At 38.8% G+C, this 19,360-nt stretch overlaps 1 protein-coding gene across 1 annotated transcript in view; it reads right to left on the reverse strand.

The window, feature by feature from the left end:
- Window positions 1-6,563: 6,563 nt before the first annotated feature.
- COL3A1 (collagen type III alpha 1 chain) overlaps window positions 6,564-19,360 on the reverse strand; it is a 52,763-nt gene continuing 39,966 nt past the window's right edge. The window contains exons 33-51 of the mRNA XM_009643542.2: window positions 18,421-18,474; window positions 18,263-18,316; window positions 17,613-17,666; window positions 17,170-17,277; window positions 16,947-17,000; window positions 16,388-16,441; window positions 14,831-14,992; window positions 14,597-14,704; window positions 13,754-13,861; window positions 13,280-13,333; window positions 12,980-13,087; window positions 11,653-11,706; window positions 11,435-11,542; window positions 10,135-10,188; window positions 9,815-9,922; window positions 8,869-9,148; window positions 8,175-8,362; window positions 7,749-7,991; window positions 6,564-6,710 (exon numbers count right to left, since the gene is read on the reverse strand). Of these exons, the coding sequence (XP_009641837.1) occupies window positions 6,564-6,710; window positions 7,749-7,991; window positions 8,175-8,362; window positions 8,869-9,148; window positions 9,815-9,922; window positions 10,135-10,188; window positions 11,435-11,542; window positions 11,653-11,706; window positions 12,980-13,087; window positions 13,280-13,333; window positions 13,754-13,861; window positions 14,597-14,704; window positions 14,831-14,992; window positions 16,388-16,441; window positions 16,947-17,000; window positions 17,170-17,277; window positions 17,613-17,666; window positions 18,263-18,316; window positions 18,421-18,474 (2,100 nt within the window). The remainder of the gene's footprint in view (window positions 6,711-7,748; window positions 7,992-8,174; window positions 8,363-8,868; window positions 9,149-9,814; window positions 9,923-10,134; window positions 10,189-11,434; window positions 11,543-11,652; window positions 11,707-12,979; window positions 13,088-13,279; window positions 13,334-13,753; window positions 13,862-14,596; window positions 14,705-14,830; window positions 14,993-16,387; window positions 16,442-16,946; window positions 17,001-17,169; window positions 17,278-17,612; window positions 17,667-18,262; window positions 18,317-18,420; window positions 18,475-19,360) is intronic.

The following is a 19,360-nucleotide window of genomic DNA, read 5'->3' on the forward strand; positions in this document are numbered from 1 at the left end:
GCTTATTAATGTATCAAACAGAGATAGTGAGAACCATTATGAAGCATATGATGAGTTATGATCAAGAATCATCTGCATTTTAAACTGACTGCCCCAAGAGAGCATATGTATGGTTACAAAGGGAAAACCAGGACAAGAAAGCTGGTCTTTTGTACAAGTTGCTGCTTGTTCCTAGGAGGTGATTATTAGCCAATAACTTTAGGAATTTAAAAGAAACAATCTGCTTTTTCCACAAGCTGAAGAAGAAAGGACACAGTAGAGTCATTGGACAGTGTTGAGGAGGACCCAAGCAGAGGGACACAAGGATTATAACTGAAATGCTTTATAGATTTACACAACATGGGAGAATCCTCAGGGAGTTTGACTAGCTTGATTGCTAATGTATCTATTGTGCTATCAGCATGATATGTTTTATCATTTGTTGGGAGAAGGTCTGGAAAAGTATTAAGGTATCAGGCAATACTAGTTTGAGCCAGATGCTGGAAAAGTAAATTTTTTCCTCCATTCCCCACATATTAATTTCTTGCATGTTTTTATTTCCTTGCTGTTAGAGTAAGAAACAGTCTTTCTATAAGCACTGACTTAAGGTTTCTCTAAATAATATTTCATATTAATTATGATCTGTGGTGCTCTCAGTATCAGAGAATGATGCAGTATCAAAAATTTACATTGAAAAATCAGTTCCTCAACTGAGGTATTTATGCTCCAGAGAAGACTGCAGCCTTAGGAGTGTTTGTGCAGAAAAACCCCCAAGCAAATTCATGTCTGACAAAGCATCACAGAAATGCTTTCTGGCTGTAGTCAACTGAGTGAAAAATAGGATATAAAACTAACCAGTTATAACAAAATAACATTATTACAATTCTAGAAATTTCAGCAAAATATTTTACATATTTGGCAGGAAGTAGAAACAACAAAGAAACATGATATTGACAGAAGATCGTGACAGTTGTAGGAGCTGTCATAGTAATTTAGTAGCCTCTGTTCTCTAAAGAACATGCTGTGTGATTCTACACAAAAATCAAAGTAAGTCAAAAGCAGTTCCTGCTGCCATATCAATTCAGTCATTTCCCGATATGAATCAGTCTCAGTTTTGCAGACTGAAAGGAGGAATGAGTAGACTTTTTCAGGTATCTTGGAGTTACTATAACAAAGATAGTAAAGCTGAAATGTGAGTTGTGACAGTGACATTCACAAAACCCCACTGAAACAGGAACATCTCCAGTGCCTCCAAGACTGATCTTTTAATGTCTGCATTCTCTGGACTTGGACATGGATCCAGCATGGATTCAGCAACAGAACTTAAGTTTTGACCCTTGATCCAGAGATGTCCATGGCTATGGGTATACTGAAAGGGGGTCATGCAGTTTATTACATGAACCAACTCTGCCAGAGAGGAATTTTGGATCAGCATAGCTTTGCCAGGGACAACTTATCACAAAAAAAAGAAAATATCATGATCAGAGGCCTTCTAGGAAGGAGATGTCACAAGCAAGAGTGGCTGCTGTGATGGGAAAGCAGCAATATGGGTTACAGGCAATGCTTCCAGAAAACATCCTCTAGGCTGAAACTATTGCAAGACAAAAAAACAGATGGGAAGACAAGACCACCAGGATTTTTATCTGGTGGACTTCCTTCATCCTGGAACAGCAATCCTTCAGTGTAGGGTGAACTGCATCTTGCCTCCTCCCAGTAAACAGGTAGGCAAAAACACAGTAAGCATCGCTTCATCTCACAAATCCTAAAACCCCCTGCAAAGTACTTTTCTAATACTTCAAATCTAGTTTTCTACATCTTTTCTTTAGGAGCATAACAAAACATAATCCAGGACATTTTATTACAAGCGTATGTTAAATTAAAATGCTAAATCATAATGAAAATATTTCATACATTACTGTAGCTTAAGATTTGTGCAACAAGTGCCTCATTACTCACATTTTCTCAAGAGAGGCCCTTCATTTAAAAATCAGAACCTGCTGACCTAACTCCTTTCCTGGTGACAAGAAACTGATATGATTTTTTGAAAGGGCCATTAAGGTTTCAGTCTTGGTCAAAATGGGTACATTATCTGTAATAAGAAATATATTCTAATTTAGTGACTACAATGAAGCTGTGTTACCTTCGTAAATAATAACCAGTCCTCCAAAATAACACATTTTCTAGCTTATATAAATAACATGCAGCTGACAAGGAACACTAGAAATGAAATTTCTCTACTGAAGTTATCAGGACAGCCATAGCATCATAAAGCATGTGTTGGGAAGATCTTTATCCTTTATGAATTCAAAATTCTCACTGACAGCTCTTCCTCCAAGTTACTACTTGCAAATAGAGACTTAAGGCTACTTAGCTGATGTCACAACAAAACAAGGGTTAGAAATTACACTGCTGCTTCTTTAAATGTCTAGCTTCCTTTTTTTAGCAATGAAAATTACTGAAAATTAACCACCTTCCAGAGGAAATTCCTAGTGGCTATTCAAATTCAGAAACCATCACAATCCCATTATAAGCAACTGTTTGCCCTAGCCTGGTTCAAGCTGTAAACTTACCACTGAGGTGAAGAGCTGCTGAGACACACCCTTATTGACGGCTCATCTCTTGGTGGTTACCTCCCATGGGGAAAACTGGGGAGGATTGCTGAAACCAGGCTGCTTCCCTAGTGATTTCTCACACCGCACCCACTCAGGGTTGTGAAAGGGTGCTTGTGGGGTATTTAAAGCAGTGCCTGGAGCCACACAGCTGTGGGATATGATGGCCATGGAGAATGCCTTACCTATTGCCCAAAAGGAGGTAAGGCTGTGTAAGTGATTTACAGGTGTTTATAAATTGTTTAAAATTAGGGCCTAATCAGATAGCAAAGTTTTTCTGTTAGAGAAGGTTTTGCTGGATTGTTGTCATATTTTGGGTTTTTAAAACATAATTTCCATAACAAATATAAAAAGTAGGTGTCGAAATAGTCCCCATGCTGCAGAAAATAGTCAGGGACCCCACGTTCACCAGAAATTGTCCTGCAAAAGAGCTACACCTTTAGTTGATAACCTGCAATTAATTGGAAAGGTGGAGTTCCAAGGAATATTACAACCATATATTACAAGCAATATCTTAAAGCTGTTGGTATGATCCAGGAAACTCTTTGATGCAGGTTTTTTTTGTTTGTTTGTTTTTTGGTGTGTTTGTTTCTTTTCCCCAAAGAGCTATAGTAATGTGATGCTTATGTCAACTGGTGTAACGTGACAGAATAAGAAGCTGTGGATCAGAATGAGAAATCTTATATCAATCTTATTACTGTGTGGGCAACTTTTTTGCTTGTTTATTTGTGCCTCTCTTTCAGCTATGTAGACTACAGTATTATTTTTTCTTTTCTCCAATACAACTTCAAATTTCTATGCCAAAGGAAGATGCACTTGAATATTTGCCTACCGATCAATCAACTTACTTGTCTTAGCACTTGAAAGCAGGTGTTGGTGTTTCCATACAACCTTGAAAGACCTCTATTAGTTACCTGTGTGAAAGGGGGTTATTCCCAGAAGCGCTGTAGTCTATGAACTTGATGTGCTGTTCTGCAACAGTGAGAAATGGTGCTGCTGGCCTGAAAGCCTGAGGTAAGGTTTTGGTTTTTTATATTTACTATGTAAAATAAAAGCTAGTAGACCCTTTTTCAGGCTGACACAATAAATCGGAGTAAAAAAAATAGGATTAGAATCTAAATCTTCCAAAGGCTAATCTAACTTTCTAAGCTATTTCTTTTTTATTAAGCTGATCTGTTCCATGTGTCTATTATCTCAAAGGCCTTTTTATAAAAGTACAGAAGTATCAGAATCATAATGGCTTAATAAGTGACCCTCAGAAAAAAAGAAGGCATTTGGATCAAGTAAATTATTTTATGGTGGTCTTGGCTATTTGTGTATTCTGGAAATGTTCCAAAAATCACCTTTTATTAGTAGAAATTATTAATCAAAGACTCAATGACTAGATGCTTTCTTTAAGAAAAAAAAACCCCAAAGCTTCAGTTTTAAGTTGAGTAATTGCTACCAGTCATTCACTCAGCCACAGTAGTACTGGAGAGTAGAGAGACTATGGGTTTTTGCCATGCAGCTTAACAATAGGTTTTTCCAATGTGTTTTTCTACGAGTCAGCATTCTTACCAGCTGCGTTCATAAAATTTCAACTCCAGTCAAAAGACTTCCTACCATGTAATTTATGTCAGATTAATATTATTATGTATATGTACTCATCTTCTGTAAATGGTAGGAATTTTCACCATAAAATGAGGTTTCCTGTGAAAGCCAATATTTTTTTTTATGAATTGTTGGCAGTATTCTTTTATGTTGCATTAAGTACAGACATGCCTGTGTTGCTATTGCATTTGTGCTGTTAAGGTTTCCCCAGCCCCTTGCTATTTGGCTTCTGCATGGGCATGTCTAAATTCTGTGATGCCAGAGCAGGGCAGTGTCTTGGCTCAGACTCAAATCTGTTGAATTTTCTTTAAAAAACCCAACATTTCTCTGCCCAGTTTTCTAGCTTGGTCCAGTCCAGAAAGTATTCTCAGACGATGCATGATCCATAATCATCAGTGAGAACCTTTAAGAATCTGAATGGTTTTTTCCTCCCTAATTTTTGGTGATTGACCTTGTTTTAGATGGCCCTTAATGACCCTGGGCTGTGGAGCAACACATGGCAGTGCGGTAAAGATGGGGGGGACAGGCTCGGTATCTTCCTTCATGGGAAAAACTGAGTAACATCTGTCAGCATCTACTGCTGGGAAAGGTTTCATGGCCTGCCTTGTGGTGTGTGGCTAATTTCCTTCTTCTGAGCCTGAAGCTCAGGCACCACCAAACCACTGTGGTATTTGCATCTCCTTGAATTTTGGCTAAGATCTGAGGATGACTTAGTTGTGCAGCTCCAGTGGTCATAAAAAATATCAAGATGCTTAGACTGTCAGCTTCATTGAACTGCTAGTGCCTCTTGCCTGCACTGTAGGAGACAGTTAGGCTGTTTATTTAAGCTGCCATCTGAAAATATAGTAGCTTGTAGCTGCCTGACCTTGAATGTTTCCAGGGATGGGGCTTCCATCACCTCTCTGAGCAACCCATTTCAGTGTTTCACCACCCTCATTGTAAAGAATTTCATCCTTATATCTAGTCTAAATCTACCCTGCTTCAGTCTAAAACCATTACGCCTTGTCCTGACAGAGCCAGCCCTGCTAAAAAAATTGTCCCCATCTTTCTTATAGGCTCCCTTTGAGTACTGAAAGACTCCAAACTGGTCTGCCTAGGAACATGGGTGCTGATTTGGATCTTGCTGTCAGAGCTGAATCCATGCTGATAGTCAGAGACACACACTATGTTTTAAAAAAAAAAAAGCCACTGGATAGAGAGGAGTGGAAAAAGTAAGACAGCCAGTATGATGCCATTAACAACATCCCCTAGGATTACCAAGCTTTCCTTCAAACAAATTATCTTAGAAAAATCAGTTAAAGTGGTACCACAGTTGTGTGTGTTTGAAGAAAGAGGTACAAATAGTAAAATAAAAAGTCTGTTTTATGAAACAATAAGGAGTTTTATTAAGATATTTTATTATGTGTCTCTGTAAGGAATAGACCAACGACCATATAAAAGCTTACAAAAATGGTTAACCTTCAACACTATAAATGTATTAACGTGACAGAAGTTCACAATTTTGCATCTTTATTGACTTTTACAGAGTGAAGGGAGAAAGTTCTCAATTATGACATGCCAATAACGATCTTTGACTAGAGACATTTACAATTGCTTTAAATCTTATACCTTTTTTTTTAAAGCAAGTCAATAACCCTGACTTGCAGAGTTAGGAGTGAAAAATACATTAGCACCATCATATTAGTCTTTTACACTTCCCTAATTTTAGTGGTCTTGACCAGCAATGACAGGAAAGTAGAGAAGCACCTTTGATAACAGAATACAATCCAACAATAAAATTATGGTGACTACTGACATTAGGGTATGAAACTCTTAAAATATTCTGTACTTTTTTCACAGCTAATCAGTACAGAAACAGACAATTTTGTACCAAATTATTCCACTGAACTGACCAATGGGTCCAATGTGTTTTGACTGATTTGTTTGATTGATTTTTGTTTTGACTCATCAGACACATCCCAGTTTCTGTCCATGTTGAGGTAGTTGAAACAGGGAGGTCTTTCTAGCTTTATGGACTGCATCTTGGAAAGAAGGGTAAACTTTGGTACTGGGAGCAATCAGTGCTTTGTAAATTGGCTAACATTCAACAAATAGAACACAGTGTTGTTTTATTAAGTGTTGAAGTTGTATTATAGCACCACGGAGACATGTTTTGAAGATGGAATTTGGTAAAAAAAATAGAGCAAAAAAGCATTTTTACTGTATTTTGTGTAATAGCGAAAAAAATAACCCTTGATATCAAATTGATTTTTCCCCCAGAAATTTTGTTAATAAATAACTGGGATACAGATGGTCACCTGTACTAGCTGACAAGGCTAAAACAAAGGAGCACAGTTGGAGTGTGAATCTGTTTGCTGGGGTTTCAGAAAGAGCAGGATCTTTGATTTATAAGAAGCAGACTGGGCCAATGTCCACGCCAAATTCCTGATCAGGACCACCAATATCTATGGGCGCAATATCAACCACAGGCAACCTCATTGACTTGCGCGTTCTGTATTCAAAGACTGTTTTACTCCATTCACCGGTGTGTTTCTGTGAAGTTGAAAAGAAAAACAAACAAACAAAACCATGTTAGAGAAATCAGTGTTGGGGCTATTTGAAAGTTACCCCACAGTTTACCAAATTAAAAACCTATTAATGTGTCCTCCTCAACATCATGAAAAGTGGTTGCAGCCTCTGTAGAAATGAACATGTAAACAGACCTTCTTCATTTCTGGACCTTTTTTGTGAAGTCTTGTGGGGTTGTAAGACCTTGCAGCTCAGAAGGGATGGAATCTCTGCTGGACTGTAGAGTACTCTGGACCAGTGCCCTGCCGTAGGACTGAAGTGTGCCCTGCATGCTGGGAGGTGGTATAAATGACTACGCTGTTTGGAAAGTGGTTTTGGCCTCAGGAAAAAGTGACAGCACTAATGAGGTAGCTTCTCATGTTCATGTTAAAGAAATAGCAAAAAAAGTGGCTGCAAAGTAGATGCATTTATGCATCCTTAAAGAGCAGGTCTGCCATATATGTCAGTGTTTATTGTGGTTTTGGGACTTTAAACAGCAGGAGGGAGAAATTGTGGATGGTGTTGTGGTGTTTTGTATTTGTTACTGAAAAGGCTGCAGATGCTCATAGACCAGCATGCTTATTGATGTTCCTGCTCCTCTTCAGTATTTTCTGCTGCAGTGAGCAAGTCCCAGTGAAACAATCTGAGAAGTAACTGTGTTTGCCCCTTCCCATAATCATAGCCCATGGCTTGAATGAGCTAGCCTTGATTTTTTTTTTTGTTTGTTTGACTTAAGATGATTCCTACTACTCTTAGTTTTAGAGTTGACATGAGATGGATCAAACCTTGGTCACTGTGACTTCACTGACTTTGACTCTAAAGCAAGGAGATACCTGTAAAGCACGGATTAAATGGGAGTTCTATAGGAGTGACTCTTCTGGTGTATAGCCTATAAATTTCCCCAATTAGGTGTAATTGTGTCCTTTCCTTACCCAGGTCATGCAAAGTGCTCTCTTCCTTTATTATGGGTCTAATCCTCTAGAGGGAATTACTTATTGAACTACCAAAGTCTTGTTTACTTACAGTACAGCCATCTTCCAGAACAGCATATGTGAATTTGCTGTTTCCTTCAGCCTTGAGCTCACTTTCCATAGAGCTCATCAATTTCAGAGCTTTTTTAACATTTCCACTGGCTTGATCCATGTAGGCAATGCTGTTCTTGCAGTGGTAGGTGATGTTCTGAGAGGCACGGCTGGAAAGGATGCGGAGGAAAGCTAGCTGAACTTCTGAGACATCCTCTGGAAGCTCAGGATCTCCATAGCTGAACTGCAGAGTACAACACAAGCAACAGTGTTTATTTAATCATGTCTAGGGACAGTCCAAATAGTTATTTCACACACTAAATATTTAGCTTAGTTTAATTTTATGATTATTTATTAGTACATTGTGATATACATGAGTACAATATGCATACTACCTTTTGGGCTGTTAACTGTGGTAATTTCTTACCTGGAAGCCTCCATTCATAGATTCTCCAAACCAAACGTGTTTCCTTCCACTGCTTTCGCTGGTCCACCAGTTTTTCTTCGGCACAGTGCTGGGGTTAGCATTGAGGCATGTCTCACCAGTTTCCATATTGCAGTATACTTTAATAGCATCCATCTTGCAGCCTTGGTTAGGATCAATCCAGTACTCCCCTGGAGGTAAAAAAAAAAAAAAAAAAAAAGTAAGGGGATTTAGGGTCTTAATATATTTGGAGAAGCATCTGACTGCATGATGGTGAAGCTTATTTCTATGCCAGATTCCTGAGCCAAATCAGGAAGCATATTAATTTTGACAGGAGAGATGCCACAGAAAAGAAGGTGATATAAAAATATACTGAGTTCATGTGACTACTGTAACATGACTGACATATGAAATAAATATAGAACTTGTCTTTTTTTTTCTGTAAAATTATTTCAACAAGTGTTCACTTATAAGCATGTAAGGAGTGGAGTTGAAGTCAGTGTATATAATATGTAAATGCATAGTAAACTAAAATTTCAAATCATTATTACATTTATCATCTTTATCATGACACTTGTTTAAAAAAAAAATCAATTTTTTCTAGCAGAACTCTGCATTGAAGAACTCAAAGGCAATAGTATTCATGGAAAAAAAAAAAAAATCTGTGATGATTGGTGAAAATAAAAACCTAACATACCACTTTTGAGCTCAGGATGGCAGAACTTCAGATCTCTGCAGTTACGAGCTGGGTTCTTCCGTGACCCATCAGGACTAATGATGTTTTCAATCTGGTTGTTAATTGATTTCATTGAAGATATGATGTCACCCAGATTGATATCATTTTCTTTTGGCTCATCTCGATATTCATACCCATAGCCCACTGGACCTTTTTCACCAACACCAATGGCAGACACACCACCGCAACATGGACCAGGAGGACCAGAAGGACCAGGAAGACCAGGCTGGCCTGGTGGACCCTGAAAAGTAGCGAACACAGTGCTGAGTAGAGATCACAGGTTAAAACTAGAAGTCTGTGTGGGCCCTAATCTTAAAAAGTGAGAATTCTCACATAACCATTTATTTACTTATTAATTAATGGCATTTGCTATGTATAAACATCTATCAGGAAAATAAAGGTCTGGAAAGTCTAAAACTGGAATTTGTTTTCCTAATTTTGTCCAGCTGTGACTGTCCTCCTTCTGTTTGGGCTTTGAGATGGAGAAGGAACCCCTTCCACCAAAATCCAGACAATAACCATTTCTTGGCTTTAGGAGAAGTGACTATGCTAGTGACCTTTGCAGTGCTGGCTTCTTTAGAGGACTCTAGGAAATCTGCTTCATAGCATCCAAAACACAAAGGGAGTCTGTGCACTGAAGTGAAGAGGAGATTCTGCCTTGCCGTTGTACACAGAAAAGTCAATTATTATCCGAGTCTAACACAATGCCCAATGCACCAATAGTTACACTTAACTACAAGTGATTGATTTTTTTTTTTTTGATTTAGCCTTGATAGCTAGACGTGTCCTACCACAAACTCTGTCCATGAAGTACAGAATTTTCTGAGGGAGATATTTAAATGGAAGAGCACCCTATGTTTCATAGATAATCTCTGAAGATTTATTTGAGTGTGCACAATTTACTTACTGCTGGGCCACTTTCACCTCTGTTACCACGAGGTCCAGGAGGACCAATAGGACCTGGATAGCCACTTTTACCATCTTTTCCAGGTGGCCCAGATGGTCCTGGGGGACCCTAGAACAATGTTGAACACAAATAATATGGTCAAAATAGTTTACCAGTTCAGAAACACTTTGTGAGAGATTTCAAACATTTCTATACAATTTATCAGGTGTCTTCCTTCAGCTGTTTCCTCTTAAGACTGCAGTTTAAAAAAAAAAAATTATTATTTTTTTTAAACAGCTGAATCTTCCTTTCAGTTACAGTAAGTAAGGAATTTTTCTTACCCTTGCACCTGAAGCTCCTGGACCTCCAATTGCACCTTGTGGACCTATGGGACCCTATGAAGAAAAGACAAGTCAACCATACACTTCCCAGTAATATTTTGTATCTGTACCTTAGAGACACTGAAACATCTTTAAGATGATACAAGACACATCCTTATAAAAAGCCTATGTCAGATATGACAAAGGATGGTTGCCATTCTTTAACCAGAAAAAAAATATCAAATGTTTTCTATATGAAAAAAATATTAGCAATGCAGTATCATCCAAAATGCAAGAAAGAAAACTAACATCAATGAGATTTGGATGAAATATTGTGTTCATAAGAATACATAGCTATAGGCTCAAAATGCTGCATATTACCATAAAATCATATCTCCAGTAAAGTTATTTAAATACTTTGAGAAATGCTCATGCTTTCAAATGCATTAAAAATTTGCTTTATGGATGCACCACAAAGAACTGAAGCATATGTTAAAAAATTATTATTATCTCACTGTTACAGTGTAAATGAGAATTTATCACTTTTTTTACTCATAAGTGAGACAACAACTTATATTGTGTTGTTAAATAGGTTGGTATTGGTGGCATTTATAGTTAACACTTCCATCTTCTTGCCATCACTGGTAGATTAACTGTGTGAGTTTTGTTTCCTTGATTCTCACTTGTACCATGAGTGCTATTAATAGTTCTTTTCAGTATAAATCCCTCTTAAAATTTTTACTTGTCATAAATACCTAGGGCAGGCTTGTTTATTACCCTTTAATTCTTTTAGCCATTAAGAACTGTTCAAAATGCATGATTACAATTCAGCAGTTTACAAAGTTTACAACTTTGTGCCTATTTTGCCCTAATCTTAATTACTGCAGAAGTTGCATTACAGAAGAGAGGTATATGGACTCTTGAGTAGCTTTTTCATGGATTTAGCTGTCTAGCATAGCTTTCTGATAGAGAAATATTTCAACCTCTATTTCAGTCTTTTACAATTTAATCAGGAATAGCCTATATAAATGAACAACAAAAGTTCAGGCAAGGGCAAGGGCAAGGGCAGACATGTAGCTGAATGGTATTTTAGCAAACCCAGCTTTAGCTCCTAGCAGCTTCTTCCAATTCTTCATTGACACTTATTTCAGGTTGATTCAGGGAATCTGGACTTTTGCGCACAGTTGACAATCAAATTATACAGGTTCTTTATACTTTTGTTCTTTCCTCAGCAAATTAGTTAAGGCTAACTAGTTGCCTGGGGCCCAAACCATGGAAACTAAGAACAGCTGTGATTCCCAATCCAATGAAGAATACTCACAGGAGGACCAGGGAGACCAGGGGTACCAGGAAATCCTCTATGACCTTTTATGCCGGTGCTGCCTCTCTCTCCAGTTTCACCTTTATCACCACGAGGACCTTGAGGACCCTTTAAGAGTAGATATGCAATAAAAGGAATGTATAAAGAAATAAGAAAAATGCCTAAATAACAAGAAATAGTGAATGTGTGATATCACAAATACTTTAAATATGACTTACGGCAGGACCTCGAGCACCAGCAGCACCAGCAGGACCGGCAGGGCCAGGTGGACCCTGTGACACAATAAGATGACATGGATCACTTGGAGTTGATTAGACCAACTTTTTATTTCCAGATAAGCACTATGTTCAAAGCCAGCAGCTGTTCAGAAGCAAGGGGAAGCTCCACACATGCTATTATAATCAGCAAGAATTTTGGTCAATTCCTTTTTCTACCAATGTTAGTCTTACTCAGCTGCTTGTAGGCACTGATACATACAACATGCACTAGACCCCCGTCTTCATTTTTTGAGGTGCTCAGTGCTGGTTGACAGCTGGCTAAACATGAGCCAGCAGCGTGGCCAAGAAGACCAATGGCATCCTGGCTTGTATCAGGAATAGTGTGGCCAGCAGGAGTAGGGAAGTGACTGTGCCCCTGTACTCAGCCCTGGTGAGGCCACACCTCGAATACTGTGTTCAGTTATGGGCCCTCAGTTCAAGAAGGACATTGAGGCACTGGAGCATGTCCAGAAAAGGGCAAAAAAGCTGGTGAGGGATCTGGAGCACAAGTCTGATGAGGAGCAGTTGAGGGAACTGGGATTATTTAGCCTGGAAAAGAGGAGGCTGAGGGGAGACCTTCTCGCTCTCTACAACTCCCTGAAAGGAAGGTGTAGCAAGGTGAGGTGTTGGTTGCTTCTGCGAAGTAACAAGTGATAGGACGAGAGAAAATGGCCTCAACTTGCACCAGGGGAGGTTTGGATTGGATATTAGGAAAAATTTCTTTACTGAAGGAGTGGTCAAGCATTGGAATGGGCTACCCAGAGAGGTGGTGGAATCACCATCCCTAGAAGTGGTCAAAAAACGAGTAGACGTGGCACTTCAGGACATGATTTAGTAGGCATGGTGGTGGTGGGTTGACAGTTGGTGATGATCTTAAAGGTCTTTTCCAACCTTAATGATTCTACGATTCAAGCTGTGCTGATGTCAACACTTCTCAGAAATAACTTGAAGACTTCTAAAGTTACTCCCTTAGTTTAAAGAAATAACATAGTTTGTGCTGCATAAGCACCAGATAGGATGGAAATTAAGACAGGGCCTAGTGGGATAATGTGCTTTTTGACATCCTAAGGAGTACGTGGATTTTGTGTTTAATCCAAATATAGTTATCAGGAACATAAACTGTTATGTCTTTCCCTTTGATATTCTTATAAAAGACATCCTCAATGCCAAGAAACTGTGACAATAACAAATTAGGACTCTTACAAACTTCCGCTTTATTACAGCATGAAATGGACTTTGCATGGGAAAGGTATGTAAATAAGAAGTAAGCTATTTAAATTGGTCTTACCTGAAATCCTCTTTCACCAGGTTTTCCAGGTGCACCGCTGGTACCTGCAGGCCCAGGGTGACCAGGAGCTCCTGGAGGGCCAGGAGAGCCATTTTCACCACGGTCACCCTGAAGATAGATAGTCACAGTTGACAGGATAAGAAATTTAATGTTTTACAGAATTACAATATAAATAGTATATTCAGTGGAGCACAAGAGATCCAAAGAACATGTTAGATAGCACAGAACTATCTACACACATTTACTGTCATCTCTACATAACATTTATTTGGCAATCTAAAGATATTGGTGATTCCTTACCTTGCCTCCTGGGGATCCATCACGTCCAGGCAAGCCATCTGAGCCAGGGTTACCCTGGGGACAGGGAAAAAAAAAAGTGGCACAGTTTGTTCATAAGCTGGATCATAAATAGACAGCTTGTTTTCCAGTAAGCATAAATAGTGCTCATCAAAGAAAGAGAAAATTTTCAAGAAGGAAGAGTTCCTGGAGGTAGAGGGGCCCATCAAAGTTCTATCAGACCCGAGTTATGTTGTAGGCATACAGGCAGCACAGTCTGCAAGACAAGTGAAACAGAGCCATTGTCCAGAGGTAGTAAAAGGTATAACAGGGACAGCAGGCCACACCACCTCACATGGCTACACCACATATAATCTGCCCAGGCCCCTGTGCATCAGGCACTTGAGGGAGGCTTTGTGAATCTTAAGGCATATTTAGTGCCTGAGTCTCCTGCTTGTAACTCACAAGCTAGCAGGAAGGTCTAACACATCCACTCACGTCTCTTCCAGGCTCTCCAGGTAAACCTCTTTGCCCCATAGGACCTTGTGGACCAGGAGAACCACGTTCTCCTGGGACACCATTGGTGCCTGGTTTACCATCTTCACCCTGAACAAAAAGGGAAAGGATTTCATTGCAGATAATATACTTATGAAATACCATCATATTATACAACTTTAAATATGCAGTGATTATGAAGGAGACCTAATAAAGTGAGGGGCCAGTGTCACTTTGGTGATTGTGAATACTCAAAATAAGAAAGATAAAAACTTAGCCAAACTGGTTTCTTTTCATCGTTAGTAATATTCATGTAAGGCCATTGAACCCAAGGAACGTTCTTCATTTTGTCAACCAAGAAATAACAAACGGGTGTCTCTTATGTGGCCCAAAACAAAAGCCAAAGCAGCTAACAAAAAAATGCTGGTCTATCACAATATTAGCGATAACATAAACCAAGCCTCACTTTCTGGAGGGACATGAAAGTATTTTCGTGTTTGGGTGATAATATGTAAGCAAGAAACATATCGAGAATTAAGCAAAGATAAACAACTTGCAGTAGGTGAAGCCCATGCCCTCCTCAAGTGGGTGAAACTGGTTATATACTTCTAGATAATCTGATCCAGGACTCATGGTAACAGAGATTAGACAACCTCACATCCCACAGCTGCTTGTTACTGGACATTTTAGAGCCTGATCTTATGGATGTAAACAAAAATAACTGTACATTCTGTACTTTCTGGACTAAAATTACAATACATTCATTACTTTTTGTAACACAGATCTATTTTTAGCAGATGGATTACAATTGTTTCCTTAGCTTTGGAGCTATTGCTGTACTCTCACCTTGCTACCTGGTGCACCGGCTGGACCGCTTAGGCCACGCGGACCTGGCAAACCTATGTTACCCCGGATACCACTGGCGCCTGGAAGACCTCGTTCTCCTATAGGCCCCTGTTTAGGAAAAGGTCAGAGCAGCCAATACTGAGGATCATCAACATTCAATAGGTGGCTTCTTATTCTTGACAAACATAATCCCTGTCAATTAGTATAATGGTCTCTGACTGGACATGTACTTACCCTTTCTCCTGATGTGCCTGGTAGCCCTCTTTCACCTGGTGGGCCAGGCTCACCTCTTACTCCAGGAGATCCTGGACTGCCAGGGGAACCAGCACTACCGGGAGCTCCAGGGGGCCCATCCTTGCCTGCAGGCCCTGTGTTACCAGGGGGACCTGCACTACCCTAAAAGGAATTTTAAAGAGAAGAGTGTGAACTGTGTTAATCTGAAACAGTAGCACATGCTTACAGGTGTTGATCTTTCCTCATGAAAGCCAACCAGACTTAGTTAATTGCCTGAAGGTGGATTTAGGGTCCATCCTCTATGCCTTCAAATCTGATCTGGTCTTATAAAAAGAATCCTTTTGCCTACCACTTTCAAACCTCTTTCCCCCCCCCCCCCCCCCCTCGACACCCACCCTCACAACAAACACCCCTGCACACTTTGGATGCTCAGTGTTTGCAATACATCCAACACAGGGTACGTGTTCCTTGCCTAGGGCTCTGCCACAGAAATTTGAAATAGTTGCAGACCCCACTGATTTCTTGAATCACTCATGCCAGATACCTTTAAGGTGGTGTCTTGGACATGTGCAGAATGAAATGTTTTTCATTAAAACTCTTATCTTAACCAATCAATGGAAAGAATTACATTGACTTTAATAGTAATTCAAATAAAATCCTACTTTTTCTTTTTATTCAACAATACTCTAATTTGCATCTGTCTATAGCAATAACACAGAAAATAAACAACTATTTATTCAAATATGAAAGATTTCTGACTTTATATGTCAGTTACCATACAACAAAGGATAACATAATTTTGATTTTAAAATGGGTAAATCCATTGTATTTTCTTAATTTTTAAAGAATCAAAAATCAGAATAAGATTTTACTATGTGAGCCAAAAGTAGGTGCATGTTGAACATGCAAGGCTATTATGAAACAGCTTTTCTTCACACACCCTATTGTACAAAATATTGGAATTAGCTGATGCATCAGTATACATTTTTATAATAGGACACTGCAGACTGGTAGATTAAACTTCAGATGTAGGCCATATTATAAGAGACAAAATTTGCTACAAGAATCTTTCCAAACTCCTCTGTCCCAAGATGATTAAATCTTATGCCATTCCATTCTACAGGCAACTAAAAAAAAATTTCAGTAGTGATGTACAAAATGTAGTTTTGAAAATGCATACCAATTCAAGACCTGAATTGACTGTTTCTTGCATCATAAAAGAGCAAGAGAGAAGACAGGATGTCTGTCACCAATAGAAATGCTCAAAGACCTGATGCAGGAGAAGGACTCCACTAACTCTGATGGGCTTTGGAAAGCCAACTGTAATAGAAGGAGTATCAAGACAGTAAGTGAATAGCTATTCCATATGAAATAAGAGGAGTGTAAATTCTCTGTTGCAGAAGTTTTTCCCCAAGTCCAAACATCATATTCAGGATCCTTTTGCTTATATTATATTCATGTCAAGGTACATACAACTTAATATAATTTAATATATTCCTATATGTCCAAATATATCCACAAGGTAAGAATAAAAGAAAAGGGGATATGACAACTTACAGTGTTACCAGGGGGACCAGGTAGACCACGAGCACCAGGGAAACCAGCAGCACCCTATAAGAGATACATACTTACTTTTAGTTGTCATTTTCTGAAGACTGGAAAAACATGAACAAACTGATTTTTATAGAACAGTTGACTATGGATTATATTTAACTGTTTTGCTTAAAACCTAATTAAATGTCCAGGAACTGAAGAAAAAGTTCACTTTTCTCCCCCCACCGCCCCCCCAAGGGAAAGTCCCATATGTTCCTCAAAGGTGAACTAATGGGCTCTAAGAAATTGGCAAAGCTGGCATGTAAATCTAATATCTGTTGAGATAAGCCATTTTATAGCTTTGGGTCATTATGCCAAAAGCTATTTTGGCACCTTACCTATATTAAAAATCAATGTAATCCAGACCACTAAACACCTCAACTTTAATTACTCCTTGTAGAACACTTTAATTATTCTTGAACTGCAGATATTGAAGTCACTGAAGGTCTTGTTTTTCATTTATATCACGTTTGTTGTAATAGATAGAGTCATTTGTCAGTGACTAAGTCGAAGAGATACTCACAGGGCCTCCAGGAGATCCACGTTCTCCTTTTGGTCCTTGGGGACCAAGTAGACCCTACATGGAAGGAAATAGATACAGTGATTTGATAAATAGACTAAAATTATAGGAAGTGTCATTAAGTTTCAGGCAGTTCAGATCCTTGCACTTGGGCCCAGCCACCTTGAGGCTGAGGGAGAACTGAGGAAACCTGTCTTTGTAGCAACAAGGAACAGCAAAAACTTACTGGTGCACCAGGACCACCTTGTGGACCTGGAGGTCCGGGGGGTCCAGCCTCTCCTCTTAGACCAGGTGGGCCTCTCTCTCCTTTCCCACCAGGTTCCCCATTTTGGCCCTGTGGAAAAATTATATTGTTATATTACAACCCCCCAAAAGCAGACATCATTGTGATGAGAAACCCTATCCCGAAACTCTTCTGAAGGGAATTTAAATATTAAATTAAATGTGACTACAGTTGAACTTTATTGGTCCACCAGTACAGGAAGGGTAGGATAAAGAAATGTTGCTCTATGTGTGACTGTGTAGAGAAAGAGTAGCAAATGAATCAAATGTATGTAGCAGGTATGTATATTAAAGGGGTTACAGCAAGCCTTTCTGAGGTGTGGATGAAATTAGTGAAGCTAAAAACCTGATAATCACATTCAATTGCTTTTAAGTATTTATACTTACTGGAGCTCCAGGGAAGCCAGCAGGTCCAGGAAGACCTTGTTCTCCTCGTTCACCCTGTAGAAAACATGTCAGCAATGGGAGATGTTAAAAAGATAGACGTCACTTTACAACTTATAGAACACTCTTGTGAATATTGGTGAAGTTTCTTTGTCTTATCAAACTTTGGAGGAAAAGACCCAAATCCAAACCAACAGTTGCTCCTGAGCAGTAAAGACAACTGTTCAGGAATTGTCCAATAATTGTCTAAAGTACGACAAACTGATCTCTGTTACACATGTATAAACCCTGAGCACAATCAATGGTGTTCCCCTGATCCAACTGAGATCCAAATATGTTGTTTTATCAATCTAAAATATAAGAATAAGAGTATTTTTAAAAGTTAACTGTAAGACAAGGTGGAAACAACTATTGCTCACACTCTTGCCCTGACGTGTCACCGCAGCCCTCTGACCCCTGTACAATGTTAAAAGCACTGATTTTCTGAAGCCCTTAGCACTTGAAAATCCCGAGTCAACAGGAACTGAATGTGCTTAGTTTATTTTGAACTCAAGCCACATGTGTTCCTGATAGGGTAGGTGCAACACTGATGTCTATACTAGGCTAGAGGAACCATGGTAAAGTTATGCTGGAAGAAAATTACTATCACTTACAGGACCACCACGGGAACCCATTGGACCTGGGGCACCTGCTGGACCAGTCTCTCCCTGTAAGGAACAAGAATGATTAATAGGTGTTTTCCTTATTCCCATGAGACAGACACCAGCGTGACTGTTTACAGTATCAAACATCATTATGGAGGATGCTTTACCTTATCTCCAGGTGGGCCGGCAGGACCAGGAGGACCGATGGGACCTACATTACCCTAAAAAATTAGAAAGCAATATATTTTGTATCAAAATATGACAATGTCTGTTTTGATCAATAGCATTTATATTTCAGTGTAAACAGGTTATTAAAAACATTTAAATGGAAACAAGTCTACAATGGCAGCATGTTATTGCACACTACGTTTTGGAGTGACACTCTGAGATGACACCATTTTGTGATGTGAGAGATCTCCAATTGATTTATCCTCTTTTTTCTTTCCACTGTCTAAACCTAATCCAAAATCACCTGAATTTTATTGGTCTCTTTCAAATGGTAGACAATAATATTTATCCATTGCCCTAACTTTTCATACAGATAATTGGTCCATATTTCTTCAGTGTATGTTCAACATCTCTTGACTAGCTTCCTGACTTTTTTATTTCTTAAGAATTTAATGCATGTAGTCATTAGATATATGTAAATACTTCAAGTCTATTTTATAAATATATGTTACATAGATGTATAAATATATCATACATAGTAACTTGTAGAAGTATTCTGTATGAGAATACTTATTATCATGATGTCTTTTTGTGCTTCATTATAACCAGCATTTTCCTGATCAGTCAGCTAGATTTAGACAGCTAGTAACATTTTCTCTACTTTTGTATTGGTGTTTTCCCTCCAAAATGTCATCCCAATTAGTTGTAATCTTCTGCTTGCAAAAAATTCTATTATATCTAGCCAAGCAGATGTAATCACAAAAACTCATATTAAGTCTAATTTAGTTTATGAAACCAGATTTGCACTGCCAGAATGAAATACAATGGGATTACTATTTACGTCTCCTAGATGGTACTTATTCACAGTAAATTTAATCATGTTCTAAGTGTAGACTACATGAAGCTAATTGAGAAACTGTTAGATGTTTAAAGACTACT

Source organism: Egretta garzetta, unplaced genomic scaffold (genome assembly GCF_000687185.1).
Source record: "Egretta garzetta isolate BGI_Z169 unplaced genomic scaffold, ASM68718v1 scaffold297, whole genome shotgun sequence".
NCBI lineage: Eukaryota > Metazoa > Chordata > Aves > Pelecaniformes > Ardeidae > Egretta > Egretta garzetta.